The sequence below is a fragment of the Nematolebias whitei genome, chromosome 4 (genome assembly GCF_014905685.2).
Source record: "Nematolebias whitei isolate Nwh7 chromosome 4, NemWhi1, whole genome shotgun sequence".
Lineage (NCBI taxonomy): Eukaryota > Metazoa > Chordata > Actinopteri > Cyprinodontiformes > Rivulidae > Nematolebias > Nematolebias whitei.
In genome coordinates this window covers 11566921-11585830 of record NC_056501.1, presented here as the reverse complement: position 1 = coordinate 11585830, position 18910 = coordinate 11566921, and the positions used below count along the sequence as shown (strand labels likewise).

General features: G+C 41.4%; 2 protein-coding genes across 2 annotated transcripts in view; both read right to left on the bottom strand.

Moving 5' to 3' along the window:
• The window catches only part of slc30a9 (solute carrier family 30 member 9), a 13185-nt gene extending 5160 nt beyond the window's left edge, over window positions 1-8025 (bottom strand). The window contains exons 1-12 of the mRNA XM_037675693.1: window positions 7917-8025; window positions 7622-7816; window positions 6264-6311; window positions 6070-6169; window positions 5771-5863; window positions 5551-5633; window positions 4335-4393; window positions 3814-3881; window positions 1562-1720; window positions 1104-1239; window positions 984-1023; window positions 834-905 (exon numbers count right to left, since the gene is read on the bottom strand). Of these exons, the coding sequence (XP_037531621.1) occupies window positions 834-905; window positions 984-1023; window positions 1104-1239; window positions 1562-1720; window positions 3814-3881; window positions 4335-4393; window positions 5551-5633; window positions 5771-5863; window positions 6070-6169; window positions 6264-6311; window positions 7622-7816; window positions 7917-8025 (1162 nt within the window). The remainder of the gene's footprint in view (window positions 1-833; window positions 906-983; window positions 1024-1103; window positions 1240-1561; window positions 1721-3813; window positions 3882-4334; window positions 4394-5550; window positions 5634-5770; window positions 5864-6069; window positions 6170-6263; window positions 6312-7621; window positions 7817-7916) is intronic.
• Window positions 8026-13450: 5425 nt separating this feature from the next.
• The window catches only part of gsr (glutathione reductase), a 9010-nt gene continuing 3550 nt past the window's right edge, over window positions 13451-18910 (bottom strand). The window contains exons 4-12 of the mRNA XM_037675692.1: window positions 17870-17939; window positions 17622-17769; window positions 17488-17542; window positions 17308-17407; window positions 16970-17224; window positions 15397-15508; window positions 14968-15099; window positions 13706-13839; window positions 13451-13600 (exon numbers count right to left, since the gene is read on the bottom strand). Coding sequence (XP_037531620.1) covers window positions 13451-13600; window positions 13706-13839; window positions 14968-15099; window positions 15397-15508; window positions 16970-17224; window positions 17308-17407; window positions 17488-17542; window positions 17622-17769; window positions 17870-17939 — 1156 coding nt within the window. The remainder of the gene's footprint in view (window positions 13601-13705; window positions 13840-14967; window positions 15100-15396; window positions 15509-16969; window positions 17225-17307; window positions 17408-17487; window positions 17543-17621; window positions 17770-17869; window positions 17940-18910) is intronic.

The following is an 18910-nucleotide window of genomic DNA, read 5'->3' as shown; positions in this document are numbered from 1 at the left end:
TTCCTGGAATATCTTACAAAAAGACATGAAGCTCTTGACCTTGACCTCTAAGTGGCTTCTAACATCCGCTAAGTTCCTGGAACCAATGCACACATGTTCCTGGTTTTAGTTTCTTACATCGCCCTACAACCTAGCTGTTTTTTTTTTTGTTACATAAAAAACAATAATAATAATAATACCATTTTATTTTCACTTGTTATTCGCAATTTGTATGCATCGTTTTATGATCATCTGTTGTTGTCATCATTCTTTGTTAAAACCAGGTCCCTGTTGTAAATGAGTCCTCGAGGCTCAATGGGATTAGCATGTATAAATGAAGGTTGATCGCGGGGTGTCTGGAACGTAACCCCCGTGATAAGTGAGGGACTACTGTATTCAAACACTAAAGCTGAGCTCAGCTGCAAGCACAGTTTCCACTTTCTAATTCTTTCAAAATAAAATGCAATGAGAGAAAGATGCTGGGATGCTTCGAGTCGTTTTTCTTAAGGGACGTGGGAGAATTTAAGAGTTTCACAAAAGAAGCAAAGTGACTGGAAAAGAATCAATGAGGCATAAACAATGTGGCATGTCATAACCGGGTGTGAGTATTAATCAATTAAATAAATAAATTAAAAACTAGCATCAAAACTTGAAACTCACAGCCCGAGCAAACTTCAAATTTAATTTTACATCAGAGGTGTATGAGTGAAGCTGATGGAAGGTATATTTACTGCGATCACTTCAGTTTTTCTTATCAAGTCTAGAGTTTATGCAGTTTATAAAAAACACTTTGCTACTTGTGAAATATGAAGAAATGTTATCACATTACTGCGACAGATTTCAGTCGAACATACCATATTCATAAAAAGATATCCCATGCTGGCGGGCGCTCTTCTTGATCTCATTGATTGCAACTAATAAGGTGGCTGTGAAAGAAAAGCATAAGGATATTTCAATTTAAAATGTCAAACGTCAGCTGAAACTTTGCGTCATGTGAAACCAACCTCCTTCAGACACCAGAGAGCCCGCCAAAATACAATAAGCCTGGAAGAGACAAATCTACACGTTAGTATTTGTTTTTAAACACATTTTGAAAAACAAAATACAGCAATGCAAACACTTACCCATAACAAAGACTCAATGGGCTCCGGGTGCAGCAATCCCATAATACCATGATACCAGGACAGGCCTGCTCCCATCATGAAAATACCAACTCCACTGATAAGGGAGGCGATGTAGCGCATATTGGAAAAGCCATAACTGAAAAGGACAAAAATCTACTTTCAGACTTAACAGTATTTCTTGAGTTATACACAAGAAATGTGTGTGATCTAATACATTTATAGTTAAAGGGGAAAACTAGGTTAACTATATTTATGCATCTCAGATAAAACATTCCTCCACCACCATAGTTTAGTGGCAATTATAAAAAAAAATTGTCCCACGTTTGTATTTTGCCGTAATTCTGCAATGAGTTTAACGTTTGCAAACCTGTGTGACAAATGGATTCATTTCAATACGTTATTGAAGCTGTTGGGTGATCAGGGGAACTAAAAGCGGCACGGTCGAACGCGGTGCTTACGGGTGAATGGCGTCCGGGTTGCGGACAGACTGGCTGATTCCCAGTGCGAGCAGAGCCTGGTTGCAGGTGTCAGCCAGAGAGTGGATGGCTTCTGAGAACATGCTGGCTGATCCAGTGTAGACCCAAGCCAGAAGCTTGAAGAAGAAATTCAACCCGTTGCTGGAGACAAAGAGAAAACACACAACTGAAAACACACAAAATACTGTTTACTAGATGGTGCTGAAATTTCTGGAAATTCTTACTGATGCTTCCAACAAATTTTACTCTCAGATTAATGTTCACTTAACTTGAGTCTTGTGAGTCTGTGTGTTCATCAGTGTTTCTTGTGACTCCACACGTCCTCTAACACAATCTCCCTAATCTAATAGCCAACAGAAGGCCATGTGATACCAAGTTCCTTTCACATTCCTTTTAAAAACATGTGTATTTATTTTCAAGTGTTTCTTAGTTGGCGTTACACTGCATGAAAACACACTCTTTAGAGAATCTCACAATGAATGGTGCATTTGTAATGCCTTCCAACAGCTTTCCTTTTGTTACATTTTTGGTTAGTTTTCAAACTGAACTTTTTTATACACATTAATCTACATATTCAAAGTTCACGCTCAATAATCCAGGTAAAAAACTCCAACAAAGTTCAGTCAGGTCATCTGGACCACATCAGGTCCAGATGACCTGACTGAACTTTGTTGGATTAATCTATATCCTTTTCTGTGCAGTCACAAAACTAGTTGAAATGCAGTGGTTCCCCTATCCTGATGCATGCTCAATAATCCAGGTAGAAAAATCTAAAAAAGTTAAATCTGGTCCTCTGGTGGTTCCCCTAGTTTACTTGCCTTGGCAGCAGTGTTGTCAGATTGGGCGGTTTACTGCCAATTGGGCGGTTTTCATTCTGATTTTGCTGGAAACTCTGGGAAGATTTTTGTTGGCTTGTTGCGTTTTGCTACATATTGTTAAATTACCTTGGCTTGTACTGATGTGCGTTCATGTTCAAACAGTAAATATACTGCAACAATATATTGATTGGGCAGATTTGTGTGATTTGGCTGTTTTTAACAGATTTTTGGGCTGGAAAACCATGACTATCTGGCAACACTCCTTGACAGGACAATCATATCTTCCGTGATTTTTGTCGATGGGGGTGGGGATGGGGGGTGGACGGAGACGCATTCAATTCATTTCCATTCAGTTTATTTATATAGTGTCAAGTCCCAACAGAAGTCGCCTCAGGGCACTGAACAGAAACATTCATATATATTAAAAGTTAATAACATTAATTATCTGAGGAGCAGACTGCGTTGAGTCTAATTTCATCAGCGACTGTGGTGCGCTGTTTGTACCAACAGTTTTCGAGCGGGGACGGGGGGAAGATGGCTCAGCGAGAGGGGGAGAGGAACGCTACCTCCATAGTCATAGCTTTTATGGCTAGCACATCTGTATTGCGCTCAGCTAGCTTAATGCTATGTCAGTGCTGGCAGTTGTTGACGTGGAGGGGAGGCGGGCGTCGGTAGACAGTGCGCTCAGTTCTGTTGACAGGGCGGGGCGCCCTGCTTGTATAATGGTAGGTGAAACACTGAAATAGCATTAGTGAGCAGCTTCTTGTCTATGGAGATGTTTTTCTGCTCAAAATCTCATTTAAAAATCACACTGGATTTCTCTTGAAACTTCTGTATAATTTTCCAAAAGCTACTCTTGTATTTTCTTAGTATGACGTTTTATATCACAGTCACGGTGAAATGCAAACCATTGACACAGCTGTAAATACCAACAGGTTCTTCAGCTACATGACTAAAATAAAATTAAAAGTATCTAAAAGTAACCATGTTTGATTGTTTATATACAATATGTAAAGTGCCTCCCAGTGTGTTTGAATGGTTGCATCACAGTCTGAATCCCTCAGGTGCTTTTAGGCAAACTCTAGTTGTGTCAAATCTTTGACAAAATTATTTCTGGAACGTCCATTAACAGTTATCTCAGTCACATGACTTGACTTCCACAACCTTACAAAGATGTGTTGTGTGTGTTGTAATTTCTATCTTCAATAAATTCACCTTGGCTCACGTTTACTTAAGTCAAACTGTAGAAAAATCAGAGTAAATGTTTATAGGGTGTGATTCCAAATTCTTAAGAACCTACTGTGAACAGACACTTAGTTCCTGTGTGTGCTGCAGGGCAATAAATCTAATGATTACGAGACAAATTCATGCAAAACCACACAAAACTCAGAAATCAAGAAGAGTAGGAAAACTTACATGCAAATGGCAACTATGACCACCTTCCCTGGACCCTGTAGAAACATTGTCCTCTTTCCTGATCGTGGCTTTGTGCAACAAAAATATATTAACAGTCAACAAGGTGCCAGTTATCAACAGTTAAATACAATCTGCCTGTAATTTTAGTGGAAAATTATTTCATAGTGTTTACATACTGCAGATTTAAACATTTCATACTGTTTATATATAAAGCTTTCTGCTTTGCTTTCAATATTAATGTTCTCTCCCAAAGCAGCTGATGTTCTTACAAAACAAGCACAAGCAGGGTACAGAATATCCCATGGCATACCAGAGAGGTGAAGTACATTACTGTCACTAAAATAACACCAGTACAGTAAAGAGAGGGGACTGCATGAATGTACTGTCACACAGTTGCTGTGACCCCTGTAATGGGGACAAAGGTCACTCAAACACAATCAGGTGCGTTGATGGAAATGTTTTTCTTCACACAATGCAGAAAGTTTGTCAAGTTACAAAAGGGCGGCAGCAAAAATTCTCACCTTAGTGTTTCCCCAAAAGTCTTTGTATTCTTTCAACAGCTGTTGATTCCGAAAAATATCTGCATGTCGGGAGACAAATTGTACAATGTCTTACCAAGCTCACATACAAGAAACAACACAAAACCAAAAAAAAGGAACAAAAATGACAGCTGGAAGATAAATCTGGAAAGTTCCATAAAGAAATTGCACAAAAAAAAGAGAACTTAAACAACTATAACATTAACTTAAACTTTTGTTGTTTAAACTTATACTAAGGAAAAAAAGTTTGACTAAACCAGCGTGAGAGCAAATAAAAACATGTTATACAGATATTACTCAAAGTTTAACTGCCTTATTGCCTGCAGAATGAAGCTGTTGGACACTTGTTTCAGCCTTGTTGCATCATCAGCAAACTTATTGACCTGATTTGTAATCAGTTTGGCAGTACTGGCATGCATCAGCAAAGTAAGGAACAAAGGACTGAGCACACATCCTTGAGGAATTCCTGTGTTCAGTTTGATGGGGTGAAATGTCAACATGTACTGCTGACTGTCCAGGACACAAGGTCACTTCAGAATCTTGGTTCAGCTTAGACAGATTAGCTTAAAACAGAATAGAAAGTACACCTGGACCTGCCATTCTATGTTTGTTTCTCCTTCGTGTCCTCTCAAACACCAGCTGGTCAAAGCAGATGGCTGTTCATCCTGAGCCTGGTTCTGCAGGAGGTTTCTTCCTGTTAAAAGGGAGTTTTTCTTTTCCACTGTTGCCTTTGTGCTTGCTCAGGATGAGAGACTGTGACAAAGCGATGACTCAACACAATCTGCTGCTTCCTCAGATAGATGCAGTAACTTTTACTAATTGGCTTTTATAATGTATGTGACTGTTTTTATACAGTGCCCTGAGACAACTTCTGTTGTGACTTGGTGCTATATAAATAAACTGAATTATTATTAAGATGGTATATGCTACAGTGATGTTTATTATAGGTTAATATTGGCCAGGTATGTTCAAAAGCTAAAGTAGTGCAGTCCACATTTCTTTATGCAAAGTCATGTGAAGTAGTTTTGAGCTAAAGGTTCATATTCGATATACAAGCATAAATAAATTAAAATATTCAATCAAAATCACTACCAAAAAGTACAAGAGGATGCTTCCCAATAGTAGTCTTTTCAAACAAACACACATTTCATGCTTTATATTAAAAATCCAACCAAGGTGTGAAAACAAACAAACATACTCTCTTCGTATTCCCGCTCCACCTCTTTTCTGAGATTCCTCTCCCGGGCCAGAGCTTCAAGGCTTCCCCATACATCCAGTGCTCTAATATGCAAAAAGAGTAGAGATGTGATTAACAAACAACAGAGGAAATACAATTTTTATGGTGGTTTAAATAAAAATTTCTTCAGAGACAAACTGTGATGTGAACTTGAGGTGTGAAGTAGAAGTTTAACACTAACTTGGCCTCAACGTCTGAACGTAAAAACACGGTGAAAGCTTCTGTGTCATCATGAGGGCTGCGCCTTCTGATCTTACGAAGCTGTTCCAAATCACTGTGAAATGGATTGTAGAGAGGGGACACAAAACACAAGAGTTAACCTTAGTTTAGCAGTGGCAGTCAGTTTTGGAGGCTAATAACAACCACATGCTTAGTTAATAACCCACCAAAACTGTTGTGTAAACAGACTCTACTCAGCATTGAGGATATAAAGGTTTATATTAAAGAAACAAATGTGAAACAGTGAAAAAGAGAAGTTACCTTGGTTTGAGACAAAATTCATTCATGGCTCTAACAGCAGTGATAAAGTTGTTCTGAGTGTATTTGGCTCCATATTCTCTTTTCTTGAGGACAGCTCGGACTGTGACAATAGAAAGAAAAATAATTAATAAAAGGTAATTAATCTAACATCAAACCTAAGAAAATATATTAGGATAAGGTAAATCATCATTTACCTTTAACTTGAATTGTCTCAACTTTTGACAGTCCTTGAGCCAATTTACCTAAAACAGCAAAAATTAGAATGTATTCAGAGCAGCCACCTAACAGCTTATTAATCAACGAACAACAACAACAACAACAACAACAACAACAACAACAACAACATGTCGGAAGTGTTTCCCAGGGTTGGTGTTTACATGTGGGCTGCATCACTGGTGACCAGGAAGTTGAATATAGAGGTGTGGTGGACAGAACCACCTGCAACTCAACGTTGGAAAAACTAAAGAGCTGCAGGTGGACTACAGGAAGAAGATCAGCCCCAACCCTATCAACATCAAGGCTACTAAGGTGGACACTGTGGACTGCTACAAGTACCTGGGGTCCACTTAGACAATAAACTGGACTGGACTAACACCAACACCCTCTGCAAGAGAGGACAGAGTCACATTTTTCTTCTGAGGACACTCAGGTCCTTTAACATCTGCAGGACCATGCTGCAGGTGTTTTACCACTCGGTGGTCTCCAGTGTCTTCTTCTACGCTGTGGTGTGCTGAAGCAGCAGGGTGAAGAAAGCTGATGCCAACAGACTCAATAAACTCATCAGGAGAGCTGGTTCAGTTCTGGAAGTGGAACTGCAGTCTCTGACAGAGGTGTCTGAGCAGAGTGTGCTGTGGAAACTGCTCCAGATCCTGAACAACACGTCACACCCCCTGCATGACACCCTGGACTCTAACCGCAGCACCTTCAGTCGTAGACTGAGACCACCGAGGTGCTCCACAGAACAACACAGGAAGTTCCTCCTGTGTCTATCAAACTTTTCAACTCCTCCCCCTTTCTAAACATAGGACAATAAACACTTTAATGTTTCCGCCTGCACCTGATCTGTTTTAGACCTTAGTTGTTGGTATTTGTATATTCTCTGTTATTTTTTTAGATCTTGTGATTCCTTGTGTATTTTCCTTTGTACTGAAACTCTGGCGCAACAATTTCCTGCGGGGATCAGTAAAGTTCTATCTTATCTTACATGTGGTTAGAGGTAGACCAAATATTGCCCCTTTAAAAAAAGTAAATTAGCCATTCATGTACATAATCAAGTACCAAGTAGAAAGACAGCTCACTGCAGCAAAATGTATATGTTCTCGTGTTGCTTAAATGTTTATTTAAGTTAAACAATTATGATAAAGTTTTGTTACATGGAAGATGCACGTTACCTCAACATTTTGTGTGTATATATATATATATATATATATGGGCATTGGCCACTCTTATTTCTAACAAAAACATATTGGTTGACCTCTATGAGATGGAATACATTTTAGAGTAGATCAAATAAAGTCTTTACTGAATAGAATATGGCAACATTTAGCTTTACCTTGTAAACCTGGGGTGACTTTTGGTGCACCAGACACTTTTTCTCGTGAAGGAGCCGAGCCTGACTGTGATTTGGGGGGACCATCTTTACTGTTGCTGGAAGAAGAGTAGCACTGGACCTTACCCCACCCCACGGAGGCCACTCGACAGTCTGGATGTTGAAACCACAAGCTGTGCATGCCTCCACTCTGGCAACCTGTGCAACACAACAGCTCGCCGTTAGCATGAAGCAGGTTTAAGGGTGGTGAGATCAGAGCAGAGATTAGCAGTTAGAGCTCCCAGAGGAGCCAGCTCACCGCGACACAGCTGCGGGAACCTGAAAGACCGACAGGGCAGAGAAGATCTGTGCTGCAGGGACACTCTGCAGAAGACTTGCCATGGTCTGTGGGCCAGGCTGGGCAACATCCTCGAGCTGAAGTGCAAAGATTTGCTGCGCGGAATCACAAATATTCCAGTCACTAATGTGTTAGCATGACACCACTTATCAACTTGAACTTAACCTCCTCCTTGTCTCCTGACAGATTAACGCCGACAAATATCCTCCAAGGTTAATACAGTATTATCAGTTAGAAACGTTAGCATGGATAACACAAACTCGCATGTGAAACACAGAAGACATTTTAGTTAAAATAAAAAACTGTCACTCGAATGGTCAACACCGCTTGACTACTATAAGCCGACTCTGCTCGTCCAAGAATACGAGTGAATGACAAGTCAAACGTTCAGCTAACTACTAGCATGCTAGGCTATCGCCAAGTGGTTCATAAAAATGCAAACTATTTGAAGATAACTCACAAGCGCATTTAAATGGTGTTGCTACGAAACGTAAATACCTTTCTATGATGGCTTTTGTTGTACATAATCGGTGCCCATTTTGAAAATCTATGGTAAGGAGCTCATAACGCCGTTGCTTCTGGCTAATGCTACAAACACAGACCCACGTGACTCTTTACGTCACCGTTGTTTTTTTTAAACGTTCTAGTTGGCAGCTATTTTACAGTTCATTACTGCCACCTACTGGACTGGAGTGGATCGACAAAACAGGAAAAAGCGAGAACTCCTCGATAAAAGAACAAACTTTTACTTTTTATTCCATATTGCACTTTTAAGTTTTTAGTGACGTAAACTCGCGAGATCATGTATTTCAAACGGAAATCAACTTTGGTAATGTACACTAAAAACAATATAAAATATATAATTATTATTTGGGTTTTTAATAAATCTTTGCACAACTATACCTCCAATTTAGCTTAACATTTCACTTTATTTACAGTTTTCTTTTTTAATATAATGAAATGTTTGCTAATTAACAACCTTTTTATTGGGATTGTTTGTCTCAAAAGTTTAAATGGACGGTCAAGTATTACCTTTTGTTTGCTTTAAAAGTTTTATTAAACCATTTGCTTTATATTTGAACAAACTTTGCATCTGAAATTGGAAATGTTGATTGACCAGAAAATATAAGTTAAAAACTATGCATTATTTATGATTTTGCAAGGAACAAAACATTTATACAATATATAACACAACATACCATACCATTTTATTTATAGAGCACTTAAAACAGCTACAAGGCCAACCAAAGTGCTGTACAGACAGAACAACAGACAACACACAAAGCAAAATGAAGTAAATAAAAAATACAGACATAAAAACGATGCCGATAATAAATATGACGACAAACCAGTGTGGAGCGTACAGGTTCAAAACACAGATCCTCTGGTGTTGAAAGCTACTGAATAGTAGTGAGTTTTTAAACGAGATTTGAAAACCGAGAGGGAGGGGGCCTGTCTGACAAGCAGCGGTAACTCGTTCCAAAGTCTTGGTCCTGCTACAGAGAAGGCCCTGTCACCTCTGCGCTTAAGACAAGTTCCTGGAACTGTGAGGAGCAACTGGTCCGCTGACCTCAGGGAACGTGGTGGGACATACGGTTGTAGCAGATCAGAGAGATGGAGGGGGGGGGGCGCGAAACAGCGATTTGTAGACATACATGAGTATTTTGAACTGGATTTGAAGGTGAACCGGTAACCAGTGCAGGGAGGCCAAAACTGGTGTAATGTGCTCTCTTTTGCCTGTACTGGTTAAAAATCGGGCTGCTGCATTCTGGACCAGTTGTAGTCGTGCAATGGAGGTTTGACTGATACCAAACAGGAGCGAATTGCAGTAATCAAGCCTAGATGTAATGCATGCATGTATTACTGCCTCCAGGTTATTTTTGGAGAATATGGACTTCAGTTTAGACAGCCTCCTCAGTTGGAAGAAACATGATTTAACAATCATGTTTACATGATTGTTAAGTTTCAGGGAAGGGTCCATTATCACTCCCAGATTAGTGACTCTTTGTTTTTCTTTTTTTTTTTTTTTTTGTGAGCTCAGTTTAAGTGTAGAAACATTGTGAAGTGTTTCAATGACCTTATCATCATCGCTCAAATTTTTATTTTTTTTTTAAAGAAAGAGAAGAAAGAAGAATAAATAAATAATAAAAAAGAAGAAGATAAGACGAGAGACCACCATGACAAAACAACATGCACAGCACAATGCCACCCACAATATCACCATGAAACATTCGACATCGCACAAGGAATCATCTAGCTTCCACCACTACCCAACCTAGCGTGCATCTGTCAAAGCACCTGAATCCAAACACCCGCGCAAGCACGCCCACCACCACCAGATTTCTCCAAAAGAATGCCCAATAGTGGACGCGGGGGCCCACAGACCCGCCCCCCCAGGACACAATGGCAACATAGGGAGGACCGGAGCCACAGACACACAGCGGCCCACAGGCCTGGAGCCCCAAGAGTCTCCCAACAGGGAGAACCGCACCCCCCCAGAGAGGAGCAGAGGAAAGAACCGGGTGACCCCAGCCACCACAATGCAGAGCCTCCAGGAAGCTGCAACGACGAGCCCACAGGCCCGGCCAGCGACCCATGCCCCCCCCCCCCAAGTAGATCCGGCCATGGACACCGAGCCCCAAGCCCCGAGGCCATACCACCCCCTAGCAGAGCCCCGACAGAGCCAGGGCACCCAGGCCCCGCCAGGCAGCAACCAGGGCGGACCGACGTGCACCCCACCACCCAGCCCAGACACCGAGAGCCACCAATGCACCGGCGGCAAGGGAGTCCCCCGCCAAAGGGGGGCACGACCGGGGGGAGTGGGCCCCACACCAAACGTGGGGCCCAAATTGATCCAAGAGAGGGGGGACCACCAAAAACCCAACCCGAGCAACCAACAGGCACACACAGATAGCCCGACAGAATCTCTGTCGGGCCGACCGCATGCACCATCTACCTGACAGCGACCACAGGCCGGCCCCAGCCCAAGGGGCAGAGCAGCAGGGAGCCGCAGCCGAGGAGGGCCGGCTCTCACATCAAGAGCTCCGCACCATAGGCCCACATGTAATGTGCTCTCTTTTGCCTGTACTGGTTAAAAATCGGGCTGCTGCATTCTGGACCAGTTGTAGTCGTGCAATGGAGGTTTGACTGATACCAAACAGGAGTGAATTGCAGTAATCAAGCCTAGATGTAATGAATGCATGTATTACTGCCTCCAGGTTATTTTTGGAGAATATGGACTTCAGTTTAGACAGCCTCCTCAGTTGGAAGAAACATGATTTAACAATCATGTTTACATGATTGTTAAGTTTCAGGGAAGGGTCCATTATCACTCCCAGATTAGTGACTCTTTGTTTTTCTGACGGGGTTAGAGCAGAGAGGTCGATGCAGTGGTTTGTGATCGTGTCATTGGGAGGGAACAACATGACTTCAGACTTCTTTTCATTGAAACCTAAGAAGTTTAAAGCCATCCAGTCCCTGATGTCAGCCAGGCAGTCGAGCAGAAGTTGAATAGAGCATGTACCATTGTGTCTTAGGGGGAAGTAAATTTGACAACCGTTGGCGTAGAAGTGAAAGGGTATGTTGTGTTTCTGGAAAATAGCACCAAGTGGCAGCAGGTAAAGTGAGAATAGGAGGGGACCCAGGATGGACCCCTGCGGATCCCCCCCATTTAAGCTCTGTCACTGCATAATTAAAATCCTTGATGGAGACACAAAAGGATCTGTCAGTGAGGTAAGATCTGAACCAATTGAGGGCTGATCCTGTGACGCCCACCCACTGCTTCAACCTAGCAATGAGGATCTCATGGTCGATGGTGTCAAAGGCGGCTGTGAGGTCCAACAGGACAAGCAGCACAGAATCATCAGTATCAGTGGATCTGAAGATGTCGTTAAAGACCTTCAGCAGGGCAGTTTCAGTGCTGTGGAGAGGTTTAAAGCCAGATTGGAATAGCTCTAAGATGGCGTGATCCTCCAGGAAGCACTTCAACTGGGACTCGACTATTTTCTCCAGTACTTTAAAAACAAATGGGAGTTTGGAGACAGACCGGTAGCTGGAAACGATTGAGGGGTCAAGGTTTGGTTTTTTCAGGAGAGGCTGAACAGCAGCATGTTTAAAGGATTTTGGCACCACGCCAGTGGACAAACTACTGTTTACTATATAAAGAATGGACGGACCTAGAGTAGGAAAAACCTTCTTTAGTAGTCGAGTGGGGACCACATCAAAGGGGGAACCAGAAGGTTTCAAGTTGCACATGACCTGCTCTAGAGAAGATAAGAGTGATGGGTTCAAAATGGTCAAATAGAGCTACAGATTGAGGTGGGATGGATGGGTCATGAGTTGGAGGGGAAATGAGAGCCCTGGTGGTCGCAATTTTTTCCACAAAGAAATGTAAGTAGTTCTCGCACAGCTCAGTCGAAGCTTCCAGAGGTGATGGTTCAGTGAGGTGGAGAACAGAGTTTAGGGTGGAGAAGAGGACACATGCGTTGTAAGAGTTTGAGGTTATGAGATCAGAAAAGTATTTGGATTTAGCAGCTTTCACTGCTTTCTGATAACGGCGCCAACTCTCTTTAAGTATTTGAAAAGAGACCTGCAGCCTGTCTTTCCTCCACTTGCGCTCCGCCCTCCTGCACTGCTGCCTAACTGCCTTGGTGACGTCACTCAGCCAAGGTTCTGCTCTGAGTTTTGATTTTCTAGTTGTAACCGGAGCGACATGATCCAGAGTCTTTAAGCAGACAGAGTTGAGTCACCTGGTAGGTTAAAGCTGGATTACATTTTTATTAGCAACTACAAATACATTCAGTTTCATCACTGCTCATAAAACCAGTCATTTTTCAAGTGTTTTCTTGAACATGCAAGTTGTCATTTGATTCGACAAAAGAAGCTTTTTCTGAAGTCTGTCTACGGCTCCCTCTACTTAAAAGTGCTTTAGTCGTTGCCCAAGCTAAATCAGAAACACACAAAAGTAATAGTGAAGTAAGAACAAGCGGAGTTGTCACCTAATCCATAAAAAAATAATCCCAATGCTTACGAAGAATTAGCTGCAGCTTTATTGGATCTTTAGAACCATACAGTACATTAGAAATGTGTCATGACTTCGCATGAAACAGCTGCATTACAGAGCTGCAGTGCTTTAAGGTTTAACAAATTACTAAAGTCAAACAACGCACGCACGCACGCACGCACGCACGCACGCACGCACGCACGCACGCACGCACGCACGCACACACACACACACGTCTTTTATTCTGAATGCCTGCTGATGTTTTACTTCCATTTTATACTCATTAAAACTGAACTCAGAGCAGCATTTAACACCTACAATACAAAGAGGGCCAAAACTCAGTCAGAAACAGCCAAAGCAAACATTCAATCAAGGTCATTGAAATAAGCAGATTCATAAAGCACGTGATTAGGCTAATGTCAGGGTGGTGTAGAGGAAAAACTCAGTCCTGATGGTCATAAAGGAAACCAAAACGGTGGGAATCGAGTTTGCATCAACGCATCGTCACAAACTCCTCGGATGAGGTTGGGTGAATGGCGACAGTGTTGTCAAAATCTGCTTTGGTAGCACCCATTTTGATGGCCACAGCAAATCCCTGCAGCATCTCGTCGCAGCCGAGGCCCTGCATGTGCAAGCCCACCACCTGGGAACACCCGACAGTTCAGGTTGTTAAAGAGATTTAAAAACTGTGTGCATGAACATTTTAAACATAAAAGAGCATTTTTACAGCAGAACAGATGGTTCCTACCTTCTCCTCTTTGCCCACACACACCAGCTTCATGATGCACGGACTCTTCCTGCTTGTGATGGCGTGATACATCGGAGTGAAAGACGTTTTGTAGATCTTTACGTTCTCTTTCCCACTGGTTTTAACGGCTTCATCTGTGAAATAAACATGAACACAAAAACGCATGACTAAGTCAACTGTGAAAAACAAATCCCCTGCATCACATTTAAATATCAGTCCATGTTAGTTGTTGATGCAGACGTCCAGGACAAGTCAAAAACATCAAAAGTAAACAAAGAAGCAAAAGCAGCGCGAGGAGAGAGGCGTTCACACAAACGTGGCCAAAACAACTTTCTCTTAATGACCTTCCAGTGGGAGGAAGTGATTTTAATCTGCTTGTGAATTTATTTTTCATTAATGAAGCATGTTATTCATTTTAAAGCTTGTAACTCTCCAGTTTTGAACAGATAAAGCTTCCTGGATGGGAAGCAACTCATCTTTCACTACAGAAACTACTGTACTTGCTGACGTACACGTCGCTTCACTGTGTTTAAGTCGCTTCACTGTTTAAGTCGCATCACTGTTTAAGTCGCATCACTCCAAATACGTCTAATAAAGTGGAAAAAACATAAATATGTCACTTCGCTGTATAAGTCACATCTATTATGAGTCACCACTGACAACCCGGAAATACGGGCCGAATGGCTACCAAAATCGCGGGAGCGTGCACAAGAGGACTTTAACAAGAATTTAACAAGATTAACACTTAAAAACAATTTATGTTTGCTCGAAGTTATAGCAAAGGTGTGTCTCAGTTGAACTTTTCTTTAATAAATGCACTTTAATGGTCAAATCAGCTGCATTTCACCTGGGCGACGCGGCGAAATGCAGTTTATTTGACGTTTGTTCCAGGAGTTACTGACCACGACGAAGGTGGCTTTGTATGGCAAGCCAAGTGTCTCATTAATAGCCACTTTTACCTATTAATGAGACACTTGGCTTGCCATATCGGTTGAGGGCCCTCTAGTGGCTGAAAATGGTTGTGTTTAATATTTTCCATGTCAGAACTTGTCAGATCTCAGCCAAAAATTGGGTTATAAATATGGGGAAAGAACAAATATGTCGCTTCGCTGTATAAGTCGCAGGCAGGGTAATTTATGCAAAAAACTGCGACTTATACAGCGAAAAATACGGTAAGTCTAGTTGATATATATATATTTTTTATTATTTTTTAAATTTCAGTAAGTGCTACCCATAAAGGTAACTTTGGATAATGTACTCACCCTCCGTGAGGCCCACAGTGCCAATGGGCGGATGGCTGAACACCACTGTTGGGATGCTAGAATAATCCAACTTGGAGTCCTTCTTGCCCTCAAACAGTCTGTGTGCCAACTTCCTGCCAGCAGCGATGGCCACTGCCGCCAAAAGTGACATCAGTTACCTTTAAATAACAACACCTGTGCTACCAAACCATACCAAGACAAAAACATTTACTGCTGTAGCAGAATAGTTCAAAACAATAACTGTGAAGCTTCCTGAACACATTCATCTCATTTTGAAGTGCAACTATTAAAACCGTCTCTTTGTTCTCAGTAAATTTATTCCCTAAAGTTGAAGAGTTTTGTTACGGAATATATAAATGTCTACTCTAATCCAACATCCCATTTGTTTAGTTTTACTTTATTTGTAAATCCATGTGCATTAATTAGTACCAGGTGTGAGAAGAGCTTTGCCACAAACATCCCCGAGACCGTAGAGCCCCGACCGTGTCGTACTCTGGAATTCATCTACGACAATATGGCCTCCTTCATCAATATCCACACCCTGAAAAAGCAGAAAGACAAACAAATATAAAGCTAATACAGTAAATAGAATTAAAACGTGTACAGTGCAGTGGTCAAGAAAACAATTTGAACTTGAAGTTTTCCATAAAACAAATGAGGTAAAGAGGAAACCTGGTCTGAGAGAGTGTCATCAAGAGGTTGTTGGATATCTTTGTTTCTGCTCTCTCTTTCAAACAGCATTAATGTAAGTTAGTTAAATGTTTAACTGAAGCTACTAAATTATTTTTAATAGACGCAGTAGTACTTTAGTAGTATTTTTCAGGTAAAAATAGCCTTCATTTGTAGAGCCCGACCGATATATCGGTGGGGCCGATATAGGCATTTGGTGGCATATTGATATCAGTGATAATTGACCCATTATGCACAGATATAAACAATTCTAATTTTAACCCCTAAAATGTTGGGAACAAGCCATATCTTTACTTGCAAATGGTGCAATTTTACAACATCTCCAGCAGAGGGCGCATGTGGACTACTAAGTCGTGGCCGTGCTGCACACTTGACGCACAGCCAAAGCACGGAGCAACTAAATACTGTGCAGCGTATTTTACTGAACAGAACATGGTAAGTTTATTTTAACTGACATGTAAAATAAAAATAAATAAACAATGATAAATTATCTTCAATCCTCCAACCTGCTTGTCATTAGCTACGTGCCTCTCAAGTTAGCAAGCTAACATTTAGATAACCTAGCATAGACTATTGCCTTGTAAAACTTTATCCAGAACAATAAATCTAACGTAGAGGTAAAATATATTCTTGTTTTTGTGTTAAATTTTTTTAAATACCATTTTATTTTCACTTGTTATTGTCAATGTGCACGCATCCTTTATGATTGTCTATTGTTGTTGTCCACTGTTGTCATCACGCTTTGTTAAAATCAGGTCTCTCTTGTAAATGAGTCCCCGAGGCTCAATGAGATTAACCTGTAGAAATAAAGGTTGACTGACTGAATATCAGTGTCAGCAAAGTTATCGTTGTCATTATCAATGAAATGCATCGTTTGTCTGAAACCTTTACTTCTCAGCAAAGAAAATAAAACGCTGGTGCGTTCAATACTAATAGGCCTTCACCGTACATGACTGTTTAAACAATGACCAGGGAAGGGCGTTTCTTAGTTTAATTTATATTTTGTAACAAACTTGATAACTTTATGGTGACTAGTGGAGGATAGAAAATGTGAATGCATGTTTAGAAAGACCACAAGTAAAACAGGTTTAAAAGTAGCTGTTTATTTAGATTCTTGGTAGTGGACAAAGAATTTTTGCCAATATATCGATGATCGACATCAGCTGGCCCCTACCAGTATCGATATCAGCAATAGCCAAAATTTCCATATTGGTCGGGCTCAGTTTATTTGTCTCTCAAATTTCTCCTCTCAAGCAGCTTGTTTTTCATGTTTCTCTGTGTTTATTTGTGAGATGGTTGTGAGGACGATTACCAAGCCGCTGATGTTCAGTGCGGACGTGTTGGGCTTCCTGCCGATGGCCCACAGAAGGCAGTCCACTTCCTCGATGGTGCCGATCTTCTCCTCGCCGTTCTTCTTCTCCGGGTCTTTGGTAGCGATTGTAACTTCCAGGCCTCTGTCCGTTTTAGTCACGGACTTCACCTGAGAGTTCTTCCACAGATCGATGCCGTTGTTCTGCAGCTCCTTGGTGCAGTTTGCGCTTATGAATGCATCGAAGTTTCTCAAAACCTACAAAAACGAACACGCGAAGACATGACGCTCAATGACAAGTTGATGCTGAGAGAATTCTCTGTTGGTTCTTTGTTTCTTACGCATGCCTGACGGATAATGAGGGATGTTTTGGAGCCCAGGGTGGCAAGAATACCAGCCATTTCTACTGCGATATACCCAGCCCCCACAATCACACTGCGTCTGCAGGAAAACAAAGCCTTTCATTGGGGGTACCACGTTCCCTTGTGGTATCTAAAATAATAAGCACATAAAACGCTTACTTTGGGAGGGTTTCCAGATCAAAAAAGCCATCACTAGTGATGCCCAGACTTGCTCCTAAAATCGTAAACAAAAACAATAATTTGCACATTTTGTTAACTTGAATAAATCTGAGTTAAAGATTCAGATGAGTTACCTGGAATTTCATCATCACTCTGAACAGAAGGCTGCCCTCCGGTGGCGATGAGGATGTGAGGCGCCGTAAACTTTCTCCCACCGACCTCCACAGTGGGCTCAGGGTCGTCTGTGAACCTCGCGAAACCTTGAATGGTTTGGATTTTAGCCTGGAAACAAACAGACAATATTATTTTTCTCCTCTGTTTTTGTCTGAAAATAAAACCTAAAACAAAACACAACATTAGAAATAAAATAATTCAAACTTACTTTGTCGAGATTGTTGCGATAGATCTGATTTAGGCGAGAAACGTATGCATCCCTTTTGGCTTTAAGAACTCTGCAAACACAAAATAAACATTAAAACTGTATTCCAAACCTTTTCTTGTGGCCAGTGACTCAAAATGAACACAACATCTTTTTAATCTTATGATTGTTTGAAGATGTTTGTAGACTACCATTGATTCAATATCAAGTAGAAAATTCTTCTTGTTTTTAAATAATACTAAAGTTCACACACGATGGACAAATTAACACAAAATGAACACATTACAATAAAAAAAACAAAAACAATTAAAGTTAACTAGAGGACCTGGATATCCTGATGCCTGCTCAATAATCCAGGTAGATAAATTTACCAAGTTAACCAAACAAAGTTCAGTCAGGTAATCTGGACGGTTTCTTTTTTTGTTGAGACGTTTTGTCCTTCATCTAAAGGACTTCATCAGTCCAAGGAGCCACAACAAAGTCCCACAAGCAGCACACTCACATAGTGGAGGAACCAATTTGCTGGTGATAAGATGATTGGCCTGCCCTCTCCCCCATCGACTTCTCTGAGGCAGCCATAGCCAAAGTGGTTCAAAACATCAAAGTTCATGCTCATTAATCCAGGTAAAAACCCAACAAAGTTCAGTCAGGTCATCTGGACGGTTTCTTTTTCTGTTGAGATGTTTTGCCCTTCATCCAAAGGACTTCATCAGCCCGAGGAGCTACAACAAACTTAATCCCACAAGCACAATGAGTTAACAGGGGAGAGGGAAGGCCCCAGAAACCATTTTATCACCAGCAAAGTGGTTGGTCCACTGAGTGTGCTGCTTGTGGGAATTGGTTTGTTGTGGCTCCTCGGACTGATGAAGTCCTTTGGACGAAGGGTGAACCATCATCCATCCATCTATCCATTATCTTTACCCGCTTTGTCCTTTTTGGGTCGCGGGGGTCACTGGTGCCCATATCCAGCAGCCACTGTGTGAGAGGCGGGGTACACCCTGGACAGGTCTCCAGTCCATCACAGGGACACCTGGACAGGTCTCC